Genomic DNA, 21,631 nt, shown 5'->3' on the forward strand with positions numbered 1-21,631 from the left:
AGAACAGTGATGGTGAACCTTGGCACTCCAGATGTTTTGAAACTACATTTCCTATGATGCTCCACTACACTGCAGAGTGCATGAGCATCATGGGAAATGTAGTTCCAAAACATCTGGGGTGCCAAGGTTCACCATCACTGATATAGAATAATGTCCTTGTAGGCGAATTAGTACTTATTTTTTTTTTTTTTTTATTTTTTTTTTTTTTAGGATGAGAGTATAGGGATTGTAAATGGCCTATGAAGCGCCTTTGCAAAGCCCCAGAGCTTTCTATGAGGGAAAATATTTATGGCCAGGAAATTGTCAAAGGCCTTCTGTATGTAACTATATTCTTTTCACTTATACATAGGCCATGCTAGGATTGCTTGCTTGCTCTTGATTCACACATTTTTATCTTCGTGCACTATATATATATATATATATATATATATATATATATATATATATATATATATATATATATATATATATATATATATATATATATATATATATTTTTTTTTTTTTTTCATATATTTGTCCCATTTAAAAGTCACTTTTCAAATTAGGGTGTCTTTTTATACATCCATATAAATACAGAGCTAGACCAACATCCTTAATATTTATTTATAATTATACTTTTAACCAAAATCAAGTTATCACTAGTTAGCATATGTGGTATAGTATATTATATTATTATTATTTTATATTATATTACTATGTATTTAACTTCTTGACACTTTTATATTCCATAATAATAAAATATATATATTCCTTGAAATATGGTTGTATACATGCTTCACCACAACGCTCACTTGTGGTTATTTCATTTTATTCATTTTCTTTCACTTTTTCACATGTTTTAATCACATGCTTAATACGTATACACAGATAACTTTATTTTTTATTATTCATTAATTGCATTAAAGTGAACTTTATTTTTTATTTATTTTTTCTTGCACATTTTATTATGCATACACATTACAGAGAGTTGGCATGAGATTGATCAGTGACACGTGTTGAGACCTCATGTAATCAGTTTGATCCAATTGTGCTGGTGTCTTACCAAAATTAATTAATTTACCATGTGTCTTGCTATGAACGGTATATATTTGTTCGCTCTAGTGATTGTTGGCTATGAGTAGGTACTCTTGGTAGTGTGAAATGCGTTGGCTTGTATTGCTGTGGTTTGTACAGTGTGATCCTGTTTTTTTTTTTTTTTACAATAAAAGGCATCAAAAATTTTCTTTCGGAGTGCGGCTGTCCAGAGATTTTCAGTTGCCTTTTATTGGTTGTAAGCCTTTGCAGGCACCCGGGGCTCTTTATTCCTGGACGGAGAGGTCGTTTGTGTTCCTGTGGACCTGCCTGGAGCGGTGGTATCCCTTCTCTCTACTCCAGAACATATAGATATAATGACCACCGAGTAATCTGAGAGAATTGTCTCTTTGGTGTGAGCGCTGAGTATACCTGGGATGTAGGGGGTCAGAATATGATCTATTCTCGCATATGTGTTAGGGTTTGAGTAATGTGTAAAATCTTGTTTGGCGGGTTTTACTTCCCTCCAGGTGTCGGCTTGACAATGTGCTGAAATTATTCTAGTTTTTTTTTTTTTTTTTTTTATTTTTTTTTTTTTTTGCTTTCTTTGATTGGGCGAGTCATTTTGGCCCTTGATGGGGTTTGGATTTATCCAATACCTGATCGAATGCTGCATTCGAGCCTCCCCCAATTATGGGGGAAAAAAGGAAAAAAAACTGCGCTATGATAAAAATTAGGGCTGCAACTAACGATTATTTTCATAATCGATTAGTTGGCCGATTTTATTGTTTCGATTAATCGGTTAATAACCTTTAAAAAAAAAAAAAAACAGTGGGTCAAATTGACGTTCATTTTCAACCACAGTGACGGGACAATTTGGAAATAATAGAAAACTTCTTAGTCAAAGGAATTTTCAGACAGTGTATGTGATTTTCGCTCCGGAAAAGACATTCATTTTAAAAACAGAATGTTAAAAACAAGTGAAAATTTCAAACAACATTCTTTCATTTAGTGAATGTACAAAGATTTTTCGTCTGAATATTCTCATCTGAAAAATTGATCGGTGTGGCCAGCATAAGGCATACCTAATGCATTTTTTTCTTTTGATCTGTTTCTGCCGTGCTTTTTGCTGTACGTTTTTTGATTTTTGCGCACATGATTTTACTGCAATTTGCATTTTTTTGGGCAGATTAAAAAACACAAATTGCTGCAAAAACGCATTACATGTTTTTCTGCAGCTTTTCCATTGAAGTATATTGAACCAATAAAGCACCATTTTGCGTTAAAAGTCCCCCGACCCTTTCAGATGTGAACGTGTCCCATAGGAAATCATGTAAATTAACTGTAGTGCATTTCTGCAAAACTCACCAACACACAGATGTGAACCAGGTCACATTTAGTAACAAAATGGGGTTAAAAAAACTAAAATGAGCCCTTTATAGTAAAAAAAGCAGATTTTAGTTTTTAGTTTTTTTTTTTTGTTTTTTTTTTTTTTTAACCCCATTATGTTACTGGCCGATTAATCGATTTATGAAAATAATAGATTAATTTCATAATCGATTAATCGACAACTAATCGATTATTTCAGCCCTAATAAAAATATACTAATCGTCCACAATGGAACTTTGATCAGACTGTATTACATAATTACAGAAAAAAACACATGAAAAATTGAGTAAGCTGCGCTAAATCATAAACCCACATAAAATTCAACGAAGTAAAAAACAGACAAAATTTCAATAATTAATAATGTGCAAAATTAGGTCTATTACCCCCAGCCCTAAAGAATAAGGGTTATAGGGTAATTGATCACAGTGAACAACGGAAAAAGAAAAACAGAAAATATAAAACAAAATAGTGAACACCCAATGTGTAAATTATATAGACTTTTAAATTCCAACAGAGTCCAATATATAGATGAAATCGTCAAATCTTCTACTGTGTAGCAAGTGCTTGATCCACCACCATACAGCCAAAATGACTCCTTACCAGAATTTCATGACCCCCCACTACAGAGGGTCACCAACAGCATGGAACAATAGATATCTCCCACTTCAGAAGGGTCTCAGCTGTTCTCCACCGTCCAGTCAGCTAAAAAGGAGGCCATGGGTTCAGGGATTTTTTTAATCTAAGCAAACAAGATTTAACGGATTCCGAAAAAAGATTACTAGATAAAGTAAAAAAAAAAAAAAAAAAAATTAGCCTGGCCTCTGTTTGGAGCGTAGTGTGGTACTAGGGAGTAAAGTTGTCCTATTGTACCAGTAGGATTCTCCCTTTGGGATCAATATACTCAGAAGCCGTCTCAAATTTCAACAATGGAGACTACGTTTTTAGTTTTCATCAACGTTGACTGTCTGTAGTCCTTTGTATGTAGTAACCGGCACATATGTGACTAGCGTGTACAGTTTGTTGGAGGAGTCTTCATCCTTATTACGCTTCCTGGACAAACGAATACGGTATGGAACATTCCTGATTCCTTTGGCCCACACCGCTTTGTTCAGCCTGGTGTCAATATGCACATCAGGAGTACGCATTTCTTTCACTGCAAATTTGCGGATTTCCTTCAGCGCATGAGGAGCAAGTTTCTTGAAACCAATGCCATGGATCCGCTTGTGAATATTGATGGTGTATTCCCTAGTAAGTACCTCATTGATGGCAGAGCAGCCCCTTTTCTTCTCACCTCCCTTTGCTGGCGCCATCTTCTTCTAGGGACAATGACAGAATTTTTTTTACACTATTTGGAGACTATGACAGCTACCCCTCTGGAGATGTTGTGTGTGTGTGTGTATGTATGTATGTGTATATATGTGTGTGTGTGTGTGTGTGTGTGTATGTGTGTATATATATTATATATATATATATATATATATATATATATATATATATATATATATTATAATTTATTTTTATTGAGGTGTGTGGATGTATAAATTTGGGACTATACCGTAAAGGAAAGCGCGCCTCTTGGAGTAGGAGGATATCTATTTTGAGAGATTTCTAGTAGTCTAAAAAAAAATGTTCTCCTTTTTGACTGGGAAATTTCAACTCTGTACATTGTGGGATGCTATTTTAAGGTGGCTATGGGCCATGGAGATCATTGGAGGCATACACTCGTAAACGAATTTCTCACTCGCCTGTAGTAGTCTTCCGACCCGGGATTGTTTTAAAGGGTTTCGCCCAATAGGCAAGTGAGGTAGGCGATGTCCGTCGTTAATCTGAGAATTAGAATTTCTGTAATAGATGGAAAAGTTAGACGTGCGGATATGAAAAGGGGAACAAAATGGGAAGAAGATAGATTAGAGAGAAGTCTCCTAACATGTAAAATCAGGGTTCGGGGAGGGAGACAATCTGTGTCTGTGACCCGTGGGGTTCACACAACCTAACCCTCAGAGACCCCCGTGGGTTTCCAAGGGGTGGGTGGAGGCACATGCGGGCCACCCCCGCACAAGACGCCCATAACAGAAATGATCATTTAACATTAGCACGGTGAGTTATTCTTAGGCAATTATGCAATATCACAACCCCCAGTAAGTCAAGTCTTTCAACTGGACCGTGATCGTCTTCCACGGTCATGTGTTCTTGTCAGACATAAGAGTAAAGCTGTAGCATATAGACCAAAAATAGTAAGTCCATGGAACTTTGAGATAATGTGGATCTGGCCAGGGGGATAAAAAAAAAAAAAAAAAGGGGGGGAACTTAGGAGGGGAGAATCCCCAAACAAGGGTCACAGATACATCTGTGGTCAGACTTGAGGTCCGAAAGAGAAACGTGGTGTTAGAGTGGGAAAAAATCCTCGATCAGATGGGACCATTATCCTTTTTCTTTGTCTTTCCTTTGTTCTATAGAGGAGCCTGTGGGTTCGTTGGATTGGGTTTCTTAGCCAAGCTGGTACTGGTATAGGTGTCCATCTCTGCTTCTTGTGAGATGATGAGTTTGAGTTGTAGCAGTAATTGTTCCCCTTCCTGGAGGCTGGAAAAGGAGTAGGATTTCCCTTTGTCATAAACTGCAAATGGAAAGGCCTATCTGTATTTTTGAGGTCCTTCTGTGTTAGGACCAGTAATGGTTTCAATGCCCTCCTGCATTGACGTGGCGGGATAAAGAGCTGCGAAAAGCTGGATCAAGTGGCCTGGACAAATTACTTGGGGCGCAGATCTGGCCCATTTTCATGACCTCTTCTGTCTCAGAATAGAAATGGGGTTTTGTAATAACATCTCTGGGTTTTCCATCTTTCCTGGGAGGTCCCAGGGCTCTGAGGGTCACATCTGAACCCCCCCAGTTATAGAATGAGGGTCACATCTGAACCCCCCCCCCCCCCAGTTATAGAATATGAGGGTCACATCTGAACCCCCCCCCCAGTTATAGAATATGAGGGTCACATCTGAACCCCCCCCCAGTTATAGAATATGAGGGTCACATCTGAACCCCCCCCCCCCAGTTATAGAATATGAGGGTCACATCTGAACCCCCCCCCCAGTTATAGAATATGAGGGTCACATCTGAACCCCCCCCCAGTTATAGAATATGAGGGTCACATCTGAACCCCCCCCCCCCAGTTATAGAATATGAGGGTCACATCTGAACCCCCCCCCCCCTAGTTATAGAATATGAGGGTCACATCTGAAACCCCCCCCCCCAGTTATAGAATATGAGGGTCACATCTGAACCCCCCCCCCAGTTATAGAATATGAGGGTCACATCTGAACCCCCCCCCCTAGTTATAGAATATGAGGGTCACATCTGAAACCCCCCCCCCCCAGTTATAGAATATGAGGGTCACATCTGAACCCCCCCCCCCCCCCCAGTTATAGAATACGAGGGTCACATCTGAACCCCCATTACATAAAAGGGGTGTCCGCTACAAATCAATGTATCTATTCATATTTCTCTTCCAGATGATAGATCAAAGACCCCACCACACAAGAACCACAGCCAGTCCAACTCAGGAGACGCAGCCAGCCAACCACAGAACAGACAAACTGGTGAGTGTGCAGAAGAGCTTATAGTCTAATGGGGGCGTCCTGCTCAATCGCCTTTTTAACCACTACAATACAGGGCACTTTCGCCCCCTTCCTTCCCAGCCAAATTTTCAGGTTTCCGCGTACTCGCAATTTCAATGACAACTGCGCGGTCATGCTACGCTGTACCCAAATGAAATTTGTATAATTTTGTTCGCACAAATAGCTTTTATTTTGGTGGTATTTATTCACGACTCCGTTTTTTATTTTTTGCGATATAAGCGAAAAAAAGAGTGGAAATTTGGGGGGGGGGGGGATGGGGGGACAATATTTTCTTCTTTCTTTCTTTCTTTCTTTCTTTCTTAAAAGAAGTCCAATACAATCAAATTTTGTCATAAATTTAAGCCAAAATGTGTTCTGCTACATGATCAGTTAAGTGTATAATAATTGGTTTGTGTGATCACGGACATATGTACGCAAATGATCATGTACAGATGTGTGCAGGTGATCACGGACAGATGTGTGCAGATAATCATTGGGACATGTGATTTTAGTGGAACAGGTGTTTTTATTATTGAGGACATGTGTGTTTTGGGGACATTGTGTTTACACTGTGTGGTGACGTGTGTTTTCACTAGACTGGTGAAAAAAAGCTGTAAAGAACAGCTCATACTCACTGATCACCAGCCGGCTGCAGCGATCCGTTCTCCTCAGCGACGACTTCCGTGTGAGGAGAGCCGATTGCCTAGCAACCGGCTGTTTGTTTACATCACATGACGGTCGTGATTGGACATGTCGTGATCAGGAGGGCCAATCACAGAGCCCTCCTGCCGACCCAAGATGCGCCGTGTCTGGGTGACACGAGCGCATCGGGTTTGTGCCGCTGCGCGAGCGATTTCCCCCAACTTCTGAAGGACGTTCAGGAACGTCCACTCAGAAGTAGCGAGCTCCCACCCTGCCGTATATGTACGTTGGCTGGGTGGGAAGTAGTTTATGAGGGTCCGGATAATTACATTGAATAGGAAACGAGGGTCCTGATTAGACTATTCAATTTGTTTTAGTTCCGAATTTTTTTTAATGAATTTTGACTAATTTTGTTCCGAAAATTAGGAAATTTTTAAATTTCGGAAATTGAAAAATTCAGAAATTTCAGATTTTCGCAAATTGGAAAATCTGAAAAGAAAAAGAATCGGTAAAATTCGAAATAACTATTATAGGTATTGGAATTTTGCTTTTACACTTTTGTCTGTGTGTGAACATAACAAGTACTAATTTTATCCGAAGTTATGAATTATCTAAAATAATGAACGTTGCATCTAAACGAATGGAAAGTAACAAACTAATAATAATAACAAAAGCTTTTTATTATTGTTAATAATTTGTTCCGTTAGTTTTCGTTTAGATGCGGCATTCGTTATTTCGGATAATTCGCAACTTCAGATAAATTTGTATATTTATTATGTTCACAAACAGCCAAATTTGAAAGGAAATTCCAATACCTATAATTTAATAGTTTATTATTTCAATATTATTTATTTCAAATTTTACTTTTTTTTCTGCTTTTTTCAGAAAAAAAAACAAACGAACGAAACCAAAACGAACAAATAATATAGGAAACAGGGGTATGAGGGTCTGGATAATTGCATTGTATAGAGGACAAGGGGCTATGAGGGTCCGGATCATTACATCGTATAGAGGACAAGGGGCTATGAGGGTCCGGATCATTACATCGTATAGAAAACGGGGGGGGGGGGGGGGGGGTGTTTGAGGGTCCAGATCATAACATTGAATAGGAAACGGTGATGTGAGGGTCTGGATAATTACATTGTATAGAGGACAAGGGGTTATGAGGGTCCAGAACATTACATTGAATAGGAAACGGGGGTATGGGGGTCCGGATAATTATATTGTATAGGAAACGGGTGTATGAGGGTCCTGATCATTACACCTCCCATCTACTAGAGGAGATATGAAGCTGCGTTTATTATTATTATAATAATAATATTGTTTTTATTTTTTCCTCCTATAACTCAGATGACACGTCACCAACAGATTCTGTGACGCCAAAGAAAGACGCCAGAGCGAGACGCTCAAGGGGCAGCAACACAAAGGTGAGTGTACTGGGGGGGGGGGGGGGGGGGTTTACACGTGGGGGTCGGTCTGCTTGTACAATCTCTCGCTACATTTACCAGCAGTCCTACAGAACGGTTCCTTTTTTATATCCCCTCCGGTGGGTGGGTGGGCGGCCCTCGCACTGTGTCGTTATTGGGCAGTGTAATTGACCTTGTACAGTGTGGTGGGCTTTAGGTTTCAGACACATGAACTCTAAAAAAAATATCTCCTTTGGTACAAGATAGGTCAGGCGGACATTCTTTCTCTTGAGGAATAGTACATGGGCTCTCCAAAAATAGCTTCGGACATCCACAGCTGCAGATGCCATTGACCAATGCTATATATCTCCTCTTCTACCTCGAGTGCCACACTCTACTGCCCAAATGCTCGTGGGAACACTGTGTGTAATCAGAACATGGGCTCTCCCAAAATGGCCACCAGAGTAGATGGGCTCACCCAAAATGGCTCCAGTAGTCCCCAGCTGCAGACACTTTTTGGTCTATTATCTCTTCTTCCTCTTGGTGCCACATTCTATTAAGGGGAAAAACTCGCCCAAGCTCAACCACTGTATAGTATAGTTGGTGTGTAGAGTAGTCGGTGCTCTGCCTAATTAAGCTCGCAAAAGATCCATAGAAAGTACAAGCCGGCAACTCTACCGCTTCTCCATAGAGAATATTTAAGCATTACAGCATCGTCCAAAAATTGACGCGTTTCGGCCTTCATCAAAAGCATACATTTATGCGTCATCTTTTTTGGATAATGCTGGTGCCAGGAGGGCGTCCAGGGACGTCCTTGACTTTGTGGTGGTATATCTAAATGATGGGTGTAGCTACATGCATCATTCGGATACCGGCTTTTTCAGCCGGTGATTCCCTACACCATAAGAATGATCATAGCAGCTGTTCTGCTGCTTGATCGTTCTTACAGGCGGCGGGAGAGAACGTCCCCTCTCCCACCGCCCCTCCGGTGCTTCAACTGTCTCACCGCTTCCATTGGTGAGTTGGAGAATGGATCCGCCGGCCCCCGGATGGTGATCATAGAGATTTCCGGCAGAGCAGATGGGTCGCCGGAGTCTTTATGATCGTTCGGAAGCCGGATGCGATGTTATGACGTCACGCCCGTCCTTTGCATTCAAAAAAATGGCGCCGCCTCGGCTGGGAAGCTGGGATCTATTTTTTTATTTTTATTTTTTTCAAAAAAAGTGTTTGAAAAATTGCTGCGCAAATACCACGCGAAATTAAAACTTGCAATGACCGCCATTGTATTCTCTAGGTTCTCTGCTAAAAAAAAAAAAAAAATGTATACTCTATCTCTCTATAAAAGTCATTTTCTAGCAAAAAAATAAAAATAAAAATAACTAACTTGTTAACAACAAATGAGGAAAGAGGCTCGGTCTTCAAGTGGTTAAAATATTTTTCTATGGAGAAAGCTGTCCAGTTGCCAGCCTGTACTTTCTATGTCACATTCTATGGGATGAAAACTCTCTAAGCATTTCTGGGAAAAAAAATAAAAATAAAAGATACTGCTCATCCCAAAGGTACACGTTCCCCAGCCACTCTGTCCCAGGTGTCTGTTCCCATATTGGCTCTTTCTGGCCACATGATTCATGCAGTGGATAAAGGAAAAGAACTGCACTGTTAACTTCAATCTACCTGTTTCCCTGAAAATAAGACCTAGCGTGAGGGGGGTGTAGGGCTTATATTGCAGCCATCACCGACAAATAAGCCCTACCCTGAAAATAAGACCTACGAAGGCTTTAACTAGGGCTTATTTGTGGGGTAGAGCTTATATTGCACCATCACCGACAATCACGCTAGGTCTTATTTTTGGGGAAACGGGGTACTGGTATACGACTAATCCACCTGAGCTCCTCTTTATGGCTTGTGGATTCACAGTTATCTAATTTGAACTGCAGGAGACTCTTGGGCTCTATACCTTCACCCCTTCCCTTAAAAAAAATAAAATAAATAAATTTCTATCATCCCCCCCCCCCCCCTTAGTTCCTCACTGTACTATCCAAATACTAGCAAGAGCTCTATGCTCCATTAGGCTCTCCCAAAATGGCCACCAGAGTACAAGGGCTCTCCCAAAATGGCCACCAGAGTACAAGGGCTCTCCCAAAATGGCCACCAGAGTACAAGGGCTCTCCCAAAATGGCCACCAGAGTACAAGGGCTCTCCCAAAATGCCACCAGAGTACAAGGGCTCTCCCAAAATGGCCACCAGAGTGCAAAACTGCAGCTGCCCTTGGTCAATGCACTGGCCCCTCTACTTCCCTTTTTAGTGTCTCAAGCTACTGTCCAATTGCTTGCAAGAGCACTATATTCAAATGGTACATGGGCTCTCCCCTTGGTTTTTGTGCTCCGGCTCCTTCTTCCCTCTAGTGCTCTGTCAAAATGCCCATTTGTAACTGTGTGTGGGGGGGGGGGGGAGAAACATGGGCTCATCCAAAATGGCCCCTGGAATCCACCTCTACAGACACCTTTTTTTTGGTCTAGTCCAGTGATGGCGAACCTTGGCACCCCAGATGTTTTGCAACTACATTTCCCATGATGCTCTGGCACTCTGCAGTGTACTGGAGCATCATGGGAAATGTAGTTCCAAAACATCTGGGGTGCCAAGGTTCACCATCACTGGCCTAGTCTCTTCCTCCTAGTGCCACATTCTGTTGGACAAAAACTGTAAGCTATGTGGGGGGGGGGGGGGGGGAGGGGGAATGGTTCCCATCAGACTTCAGAAAGACTTGCGTTTGGGCCCCTTTCACACAGAGGGCGCTTCTAAACTGCCAGTAAAAACACTGAGCGCTCTTGAAGAGCTTTCCATTCATTTCAATGGAGAAGGGCGTGTTTTTGTTTTGTGGGTTTTTAGATTTTTTTTTTTTTTTTTTTTTTTTTTTTTCACCGCCCTGCCAGCGCACTGCCCCAGTGTGAAAGCATTCATTTATTTTAATAGAAATAGGTTTTCGTAAGCTTTTCAGGTGCTTTTTTATTTTTAATTTTAAAGAGTGAAAGCGCTTGAAAAGCGCCTCGGTGTGAAAGGGGTCTTAATATAGTCATGTTGTGCCACTGTGAGCCGGCCCTTTATGCAGTTGCTGTTTTAATGGGAACGTAGGAGTTATAAAAAAAAAAAAAAAAAAACCAAAACCTAAATAATTGGCAGAACTGGATTGTCTACTATGTGCAAGAGATTATATCGACCACCAGAGGGCACTGTGCTACCAAGTGATGCTTTGATAATAATATATGTTCTTCAATTCCAGGAGATTACTGGATAACCGAAAAATGTATACATGACCCGCGAGAAGCTGCCACAACGACCGGACTGACCTCAACTGTATCCGCTACCCGTCTACAGTTCTCTGCATACACACACAATAAACCGTGAGCCTTTCGACTCCTCCATGTCTTATATGTACAATTATTATTATCTATGCACATCCAATACACTGAGAGCCTCCCGACTCCTTGTCCTCAGTGTACAATTCTCTGTATACCACCAATGCATCCAATAAACCCGAGTGCCCCCCCGACTTTGTGTCTTCTTTTTATTATTGTACAATTCTCTATGCACATCCAATACACCAAGATAAATCAAGAGCGCTCTAACTTCTGAATAAACAGAGAGCCCTCCGTGTCTCCTCCGTGTACAATCCTCCATATACAACCAATACACCGAATAAACAGAGGGCCCTCCGACTTCTATACACAGTATGTCACAAAAGTGAGTACACCCCTCACCTGTTTGTAAATGTTTTATTCTATCTTTTCATGTGACCACACTGAAGAAATGCCTGATGAAAGGGGGGTCCTGCGTGACTCCTGAAACGTCCCTCTTCTATTTTTATTTTATTTTTTTATACTATGGGATTAAAATTTTGGACCCAATTTTGGAGATCCTGGTGGGCTGGTGACACTTCCTTCTCAACACTGAAGAAATGACACTTGTCTACAATGTAAAGTAGTGAGTGTACAGCTTGTATAACAATGTAAATTTTCTGTCCCCTCAAAATAACTCAACACACAGCCATTAATGTCTAAACCGCTAGCAACAAAAGTGAGTACACCCCTAAGTGAAAATGTCCAAATCGGGGCCCAAAATGTTGATATTTTGTGGGGCCGCCATTATTTTCCAGCACTGCCTTAACCCTCTTGGGCATGGAGGTCACCAGAGCTTCACAGGTTGGCACTGGAGTCCTCTTCCCCTCCTCCATGATGACATCACTGAGCTGGTGGATGTTGGAGACCTTACGCTCCTCCTTCTTCCGTTTGAAGATGCCCCACAGATGATCAATAGGGTTTAGGTCTGGAGACATGCTTGGTCGGTCCATCACCTTTACCTTCCGCTTCTTTAACAAGGCAGTGGTCATCTTGGAGGTGCGTTTTGTGTCGTAATGTTGGAATATTGCTCTGCGGCCCAGTCTCTGAATGGAGGAGATCATGCTCTGCTTCGCTATGTCACAGTACATGTTGGCATTCATGGTCCCCTCAATGATCTGTAGCTCCCCAGTGCTGGCAGCACTCATGCAGCCCCAGACCATGACACTTCCACCACCATGAATGACTGTAGACAAGACATACTTGTCTTTGTCCTCCTCACCTGGTTGCCTCCACACACACTTCACACCATCTGAACCAAATAAGTTTATTTTGGTCTCATCAGACCACAGGGCAAGGTTCCAGTAATCCATGTCCTTAGTCTGCTTGTCTTCAGCAAACTTTTTGCAGGCTTTCTTGTACATCATCTTTAGAAGAGGCTTCCTTCTGGGACGACAGCCATGCAGAACAATTTTGATGCAGTGTGCGGTGTATGGTCTGAGTACTAACAGGCTGACCCCCCCCTACAACCTCTGCAGCAATGCTGGCAGCACTCATGTCTATTTCCCAAAGACAACCTCAGGATATGAGACTGAGATGGTGTCCTCAACTTCTATGGTTGACCATGGCAAGGCCTGTTCTGAGGGGAACCTGTCCTGTTATACCTCTGTATGGTCTTGGCCACCGTGCTGCAGCTCAGTTTCAGAGTCTTGGCAATCTTCTTATAGCCTAGGTCAGTGATGACGAACCTTGGAACTACATTTCCCATGATGCTCATGCACTCTGCAGTGTAGGGGAGCATCATGGGAAATGTAGTTCCAAAACATCAGGAGTGCCAAGGTTCGCCATCACTGGCCTAGGTCATCTTTATGTAGAGCAAGAATTCTTTTTTTTATTTTTTTCTTTCCACATCCTCAGTTCTTTGCCATGAGGTGATGAGAGAGCGAGAGCTATAACACCAAATTGAACACACCTGCTCCCCATTCAACCTGAGACCTTGTAGCACTAACGAGTCACACGACACCGGGGAGGGAAATGGCCTATTGGGCCCAATTTGGACATTTTCACTTAGGGGTGTACTCACATTTTGTTGCCAGCGGTTTAGACATTAATGGCTGTGTGTTGAGTTATTTTGAGGGGACGGCAAATTTTACACTGTTATACAATCTGTACACTCACTACCTTACATTGTAGACAAGTGTCATTTCTTCACTGAATGAATGGAGAACACTTCAATTTTGTGTCCTCAATGAACAATTCTCTCTGAACAACCAGATGTAAATGGAGAGCCCTCTGACTTGGTTCATTGCAGTGCATTGGTGGTGTCCTCCTATGTACAATTCTCTCTACACCACCAATATACCAGCGTAGACCGAGAACCCTCCAACTCTGGTGTATTGGTGGTGTAGAGAGAATTGTACATAGGACACCAGAGTAGACTGAGAACCCTCCAACTTTTGTGACCTCCCATGTCCAGCACTCTACAGCCAATACACTGAATAAAGTAAGAGCCCTCCAACTTGGTTGTATGGAGAGAATTCTACATGGAGGACATGGAGTCGGAGGGCTCTCTGGTCTACTTGGTCTATCGGTTGGGTCTTCCGTGTAAGATTCTCTCTATACCTGTGTCTCTCAACCATTTTTTTTTTTTTTTTTATGTGTCCTATAAACTGTACAACTCAGTAGAACAACAAACAGCAATCTTTTTAGGTGGTGGGAAGTAAAAAGGGGGGGGAGGAAAAAAATATATAACTAAAATTTAATATGGTTGTATAAGTGTACACACGATCGGATTTTCCGCAGACAAAACATCAGACTTTTGTCAGAGCGTTTGGCCAATAACTTGTCTTGCATACAAACGGTACACAATTGTCAGCCAACAAACACGAATGTAGTGATGTACTATGTGTGGCTTTTCAGCTCTTTAGCGTCACCTTTTGGGCACCTTCTGCCAATGTTGTGAGCATTGATTCCGAGCATGCCTGTTTGGACTTTGGTCTGACGGACTAGTCAAAAATCTGACAACAGACAGCTGTCCGCTGAAAATTTATAAGCCTGCCATCCAACATTTGTCCGTGGAAAATCTGCCAACAATTGACCGATGGAGCGTATACACGGTCGGTTTTTTTTTTAGCCCCAAAGGTCTGCCATCACACAATTCCAGTGGAAAATCTGATTGTCTGTATGAGGCTTTACACTGATACGTTATTGAAGCACCTTTTGATTTTATTAGAGCACTCAGTGTTTTTGGGTAGGAGTCTAGCAGCATGGCACATCATGACTTGGCAATATCTGCCCCGCTCTTCTTTGCAGAAACACTCCAAATCTGTCAGATTGCGAGGGCATCTCCTGTGCACAGCCCTCTTCAGATCACCCCACTGACTTTCAATGGGATTCAGGTCTGGGCTCTGGCTGGGCCCTTCCAAAACTTGAATAATCTTCTGGTGAAGCCATTCATGTGTTGATTTGGATGTATGCTTTGGGTCGTTGTCATGATGAAGGATGAAGTTCCTCTTCTTCATGTTCAGCTTTCTAGCAGAAGCCTAAAGGTTTTGTGCCAATATTAACTGGTATTTGGAACTCTTCATAATTCCCTCTACCTTGACTAAGCTCTGTTCCAGCTTGAAGAAAAACCGTCCCAAATCATGATGCTGCCACCACCATGCTTCACGGTTGGTATGGTGTTCTTTTGATGAGGTTTTTTGCAACAAAAAAAACATATCTTTTGAAATTATGGCCAAAAAGTTCAACATTGATTTCAGACCATGACACATTTTCACTTCATGCTTTTGGCAGACTTCACATGTACTTTTGCAAAATTTAGCTGGGCTTGGATGTTTTTTTTTTTTTCTTGGTAAGAAAAGGGCTTCCGTCTTGCCACACTACCCCATAGCCCAGACATATGAAGAATAGGGGAGATTGTTGTCACCACACAGCCAGTGCTTGCCAGATATTCCTGCAGGTCCTTTTAATGTTGCTGTAGGCCTCTTGGCAGCCTCTGTGACCAGTTTTCTTCTCGTCTTTTCATCAATTTTGGAGGGACGTCCAGTTCTTGGTAAGGTCGCTGTTGTGCCAGATTTTCTCCACTTGATGATGACGGTCTTCCCCGTGTTCCATGGTATATCTAATGGCTCGGAAACTCTTTTGTACCCTTCTCCTGACTGATACCTTCTAACAATGAGATCCCTCTGACGCTTTGCAAGTTCTCTGTGGACCATGGCGTCTGCTGTAGAATACCACTAAGAAAATGTCAGGAAAGACCTACTAAAACAGCTGAACGTTGTTTGGGGCTAATCGGAGGCAAATTAAATGATGGCAGGTGTGTACAGACTCCTATTTTAATATGAGATTTGAATGCAATTGCTTAATTCTAAACACAGCTACATCCCCAGTTATAAGAGGGTGTGCACACTTACGCAACCATATATATATATATAGAAATAAAAATTTTTTTTTTATATTCCCTCCACGTAAAGGATTTCAGCTTGTTGTTCAACTGCGTTGTACAGTTTAAAGGTCACAATAAAGGTGGAAAACATTCTGTTGGCGCTATATAAATCCACAAACTGTTGGCGCTATATAAATCCTGAATATTAATAATAATTCAGAAATGATTCATCTTTGTCTGTTTTTTTTTTTTTTTTTTTTTTTTACGTCACAGAAACTTGACATTTTAACAGGGGTGTGTAGACTTTAAAAAAATAAATAAAAGATATCGTAAACAGTAGATATAGTAATTTTTTGCCAAGGCACTGACTAAACATCAAGGCATCCTGGTTGCAAGAGGCTGCTCTATACAACCCATACACCAGAATAAACCAAAAAGGGGTTTCATTTTAGTTAGGTGTATGGGTTGTCTACAGAGACCTTTTTATACTGAGGACCCAACCAATGGACCAGAATAAAGCAAGAATCCTCCAACCTCGGGCCCCATTCACACCTGAGCGTTTTGTAGCTTGAAGCTAGAAAAATCGATTTTTTCTCAATGGAGATGGTTCGCATCTCCACTCCAAGTCGCATGAAGCTCAAACAAGTTCTGGACCCTTTTTTTTGTCGCTTGAATCGGGCAGATTTGGTTGTTTTTCTTCTTTTTACATTGGTGACCTTTTTTGCCCTGCACAAAATCTTGGCAAAACGTGGTAAAAAATGTCATAAAATCACGCGATTTTCTAACTGAAAACGCTATGCTCAGGTGTGAATGTGTAAGTGTCCTAATGTATAATTCTCTCTCTCTCTCTCTCTCTCTCTCTCTATATATATATATATATATATATATATATATATATATATATATATATATATATATATATATAAAAACCAATACTCTGGAACATACTGAGAACTTGATGTACAATTCTGTCCAACAATATACCAGAGAAAACCGAGAGCCCCTCAAACTTTGTGCCCTTAATGTACAATTCTGTTGAGACACCAAGTCAGAGGGCTCTTGGTTTATTCCAAGGTATTGGTTTTGTCCTCCATATACAATACTCCTTAAGGCCCGTACACACGGTCGGACTTTTTGACAACAAACATGCAAATTAGCTGTTTTGGAGCAACATCCGACTGTGTGTACGCTCCATCGGACAAACTTTTTCTGTTTTCATCGGACTTTTGTTGGCTCTGCGAACGGACAAACTTTTTGACAACAGAAGTCCGATGGAGCAAAGTCCTACCGTGTGTACGCAAAAGCATCGGACTTTTGTACAAGGTACAAACACGCATGCTCAGAACCATTGCAAACGATCAGACTACAATACAGAAGTTGACCAAAGGTGGCGCTGGAGTCATTGAACGTCCTCTTTTGAAGCGGCGTCAGTACGTTGTGACGTCATTACGTTCGTGTTTGTTGTCAAAAAGTCCGACCGTGTGTATGCAATACAAACTTGTGGACAACACACTTTGTACAAAAGTCCACGGAAAAGTTTGTACAAGTCCGACCGTGTGTATGGGGCTTTAAAGTGGTGTTGCCACCAAAAAATTAAAACTGCTTAAAATTCGTAAAAAAAATAATTGGCAAAAAAAAAATTTTTTACTCACCTCTAAATACCGGTTGCTAGGGGGTCCCTCGTAATCTGCCTTCCTCATTGCCCGGGCTGGTGACATCACTTCCCATCGCGCCGCACATTCACCTGGGACCTGTCATGTGTCCCAGGTGACTGTACGGCGTATCACGGCGCCCTGCGCCGCTCGCGCATGCGCAGTGGGTGCCCGGCTGTGAAGCCACAGCCGTGTGCCCACAGTATGCATGATGGCGCCGCGAGGGGGGGGCTTCGTTCCCCCGCATCGCTGGACCCGGGGGCAGGTAAGTGTCCGATTATTAAAAGCCAGCAGCTGCAGTATTTGTAGCTGCTGACTTTTAATTTTTTTTTTTTTAGGGGGTACCCCACTTTAACCACTTCAATACCAGGGGGGCACTTATACACCTTCCTGCCCAGACCAATTTTAAGCTTTCAGCACTGTCGCACTTTGAATGACAATTGCGCGGTCATGCTACACTGTGCCCAAACTAAATTTTTTATCATTTTGTTCCCACAAATAGAGCTTTCTTTTGGTGGTATTTGATCACCTCTGGGATTTTTATTTTCTGCTAAACAAATTAAAAAAAAAATACAGAAAATCTTGAAAAAAAACAAAAAAAAGTTTTTTTTTGTTTCAGTTACAAAACTTTGTAAATAAGTACGTTTTCTCCTTCACTGATGGGCACTGATAAGGCGGCACCAATGAGGTGCCACTGATAGGTGGCACTGATATGCGACACAGACACTGATAGGTGGCATGGATAGGTGGCACGGATGGGCATGGATGGGCACTGATAGGCGGCTAGGATGGGCACTGATAGGCAGCATTGTAATTTAAAGTATTTTAGGGATGGATGCCAATCAGTGCCAAACAATAATGCATGCCAATCAGTGATGCCCATTGTGGGCACTAATTGGCATTCATAATGGGCACTGGCTGGCATCCCTGGTGGTCTAGGGGGGCATACCTGGTGCTGGGCATCCCCTGGTGGTCTGGTGGCGTTCCTGGTGGTCCAGTGTGGGCATCCTCGGGGGGGGGGGGGGGTGCTAGACAATGTAGCTACTCTTTTTAGGGTTAGGCAGTGTACAGAGTATAGAGTTCAGAGGAGTGCCCCCCTGTAGACAGGTCTGTCTACTACCTCTGTATTTGGCTCTGTGTTTACAGGTGACAGTGGAGAGCAGAGGGTGCGAGCTGGAGGTGGTGGAATAGAGTTCCACCAAGATCTGACTGCAAAACTGTGTGAGAGGGCCACATAACAAGGCCTGGTGAGACAGATTTGGACCACAGGCTTTGTGTTTGACATATGTGGTCTACACCATTGGTTGCCTACCCTATCCAAGGCCAAGTTCCCTTCCCTATCCTCAGGTCTCTCTATTGTAACTGAGGAATTTGTGACCAAATTCCCCCAATTCCTCGAAGTTGATAACAGCTGAGGCTATAAGCATGCTTTGTTTCCATCCCTTGCAGAGTCTACCTGTGACCTTTCTGGGGCCTTAGATCGGGTCAGGCCACCGGTCACTGTAGACTTCTCTGATCCAAGTCTGAAGAGTTTTTAAGGCACCCCAGTCACCTTCTGTCACCTAGGAATTACAAGGTGTCATTTTTGGCCTTATTGATACACTATGCACTACTCTGCATTTAGAGGATCAGCCTGCCATCTGTAGCCTTGGGTTATTCAACGCAAGACCCTTCAATTACACCCACTATTTGAGGTATTCCTTTGTATGAACTGGATGCACCCTGAAGGGTCCTAGGCCTCCCATGTCAGTGTGTTGGAACGGTTCACCTTGAGAAGGGAATCTGTTAAACAGTGGTCTATGCCCAATCACTGGATCCACCAGTGACCTACCTAATAGGGAATCTGCTAAACGGGTAAAGGGCTTGCTTACCTTTTAAGCATTCTTAAGACAGACGGTTACAATCCTTTTCTAAATCCCAGTTTACTATGGCAGTTTCTACAGTTTGTCCCTTGCTGGCTGTAACCCTGGCCTGTCAAACCATGGTGGAATGGGTTGGATATCTCCACCACAGTTATAGACCTCCTTCTCAATTGAGTGTGTAGAACAGATGCCTTACGCCACGTACACACGAGCAGAAAAAGTCAGACGGGAGCTTTTCATCATATAATCCGATCATGTGTATGCCCCATCGGTCGAAAATTCTGACGGACCTAGAAATGGAACATGTTCTAAATATTTCAGACGGAACCAATTCCTATCGGGAAGACCGCTCGTCTGTATGCTCTTCCGATGGACCAAAAAACGACGCATGCTCTGGAGCAAGTACAAGATGGAATTTATTGGCTTCTGGCTATTGAACTTCCTTTTTCTAGTCCTGTCGTACGTGTTGTACGTCACCGTGTTCTTGACGGTCGGACTTTGGTGTGATCGTTTGTACGCAAGACAGTTTCAGCGGAATTCCGTCTGAACTCCGTTGGAAAAACCTTCAGAGTTTATTCCGATGGGAAAACCGGTCGTGTGTACAGGGCATTATGCTTTGGCTTTGATGGCTTATTTTAAATGTCCAAACGTATGCCCAGTATGGTTCTGCTGTCCATTCCGATGTTCAGAACTCTCTGGGTAAAGACGGAACACTGTTGCCACATCCAAAGAGAGTCTGGCTTGCTTGGCCTTGGAGGGACAGCGTTTTATTGACCCTATACATGATACTCTGATCAAGGGTTCCACAGGAGGCCAGTGTGTACATCTGCCTCAACATTGTAGGAATATAGAGAAGTCAGCTGCACCCCATCCTTCTTTCTCTTTTCTGCAGTAGCTGTCCTAACTTTTGCTAGATCCCTTCAGATCCTTGTGTAGTTTGTCCTTGAGGCATTCAGGTGCAGAAGAACCCCTTGTTAGGCTCAAAGGCTAAATCCTGGCTTCTGGGGTCCTCTTCAGTTGCTAACAACTAGATAAAGTTCTCGGGTACCTCTCATCTCTGGGCCCCATCTTCAGTCCCTGTGTAAGCTCGGCCTATTAAGGGACACCGCTCTTTTCCTTCTGAAAACTTCCCTTGGGCTAAACCTAGACCCTAAGTGATACAGTGTACCCCCCATGTCCTCTCTCTCTCCACATGGATTCTCTGAGCTACGAAGGTCAACTGGGACCAGTTTTGACTGTCAACTGTATAGAGATCCACATCCTTGGCGTTGCTCACGATCACTTGATACCTCTCAAATAGTTTACTCCTGTGGTTGGCCTAGGGCTTTTTCCTACAATCCCCATTGTGGGACTCTGCTTTGAAGTGAGCAGGTCGTTATGGATCCTAGGGAACTGCATCTGCCTAAGGGCTCAAAGCCTGCAAGATCTGGTTTTATCAGGTTTCGTGCCTGTCACCCTTAGGAGATAGCCATTGTAGTCCCTTGCTGGAAAGATCCACAACATGTCTAACTTTCAGCTCTCATTATCAAAGAGAGAAAGGTTGCCCCCTGTCTCCTTTACAAGAGCATAGGGTGTTGGAGAACTCCTTCCTTCAGAGGCGTCTCCCCTTCTCCCATCTCTTCATGGGCCATCCAGCCCACCGATTTGCTGTTGTGGTTTCAGTTCTTAACCACTTGACCACTGGGCACTTAAACACCCTTAATAACCAGACCAATTTTCAGCTTTCGGTGCTCTCGCATTTTGAATGACAATTACTCAGTCATGCAACACTGGACCTATATGAAATTTTTGTCCTTTTTTTCACACAAATGGAGCTTTCTTTTGGTGGTATTTAATCACCGCTGGGTTTTTTTTTTTTTGTGCTATAAAAGAAAAAATACCGAAAATTCTGTAAAAAAACGAATTTTTCTTTGTTTCTGTTAGAAAATTTAGCAGATTAGAAATTTTTTCTTCATAAATTTTGGCCAAAATTTATACTACTACATATCTTTGGTAAAAATAAGTACAAATTGGTGGATATTATTTGGTCTTTGTGAAAGTTATAGAGTCCACAAGCTATGGTGCCAATATCTGAAAATTGATCACACCTGAAGGACTGACGGCCTATTTCAATTCTTGAGACCCTAACATGCCAGAAAAGTACAAATACCCCCCAAATGACCCCTTTTTGGAAAGAAGACATTCCAAGGTATTTAGTAAGAGGCATGATGAGTTTTTTGAAGTTGTCATTTTTTCCCACAATTCTTTGCAAAATCAAGATTCTTTTTACTTTTTTTTTTTTTTTCACAAAATTGTCATATTATCAGGTTATTTCTCACACACAGCATATGCATACC

At 42.2% G+C, this 21,631-nt stretch overlaps 1 protein-coding gene and 1 pseudogene across 1 annotated transcript in view; one reads left to right on the forward strand and one right to left on the reverse strand.

Moving 5' to 3' along the window:
- The window catches only part of LOC143961917 (RNA-binding protein FXR2-like), a 31,593-nt gene extending 19,984 nt beyond the window's left edge, over positions 1-11,609 (forward strand). Inside the window, exons 14-16 of the mRNA XM_077471253.1 lie at positions 5,907-5,993; positions 8,004-8,080; positions 11,340-11,609. Coding sequence (XP_077327379.1) covers positions 5,907-5,993; positions 8,004-8,080; positions 11,340-11,354 — 179 coding nt within the window. The 3' untranslated portion in view covers positions 11,355-11,609. The remainder of the gene's footprint in view (positions 1-5,906; positions 5,994-8,003; positions 8,081-11,339) is intronic.
- LOC143964265 (large ribosomal subunit protein eL31 pseudogene) lies at positions 3,310-3,715 on the reverse strand (annotated as a pseudogene).
- Positions 11,610-21,631: the final 10,022 nt, after the last annotated feature.

The sequence above is a fragment of the Lithobates pipiens genome, unplaced genomic scaffold, assembly GCF_037356315.1.
Source record: "Lithobates pipiens isolate NorthernLeopardFrog02 unplaced genomic scaffold, aLitPip1_a1.2 Scaffold_8, whole genome shotgun sequence".
Taxonomy (NCBI): domain Eukaryota; kingdom Metazoa; phylum Chordata; class Amphibia; order Anura; family Ranidae; genus Lithobates; species Lithobates pipiens.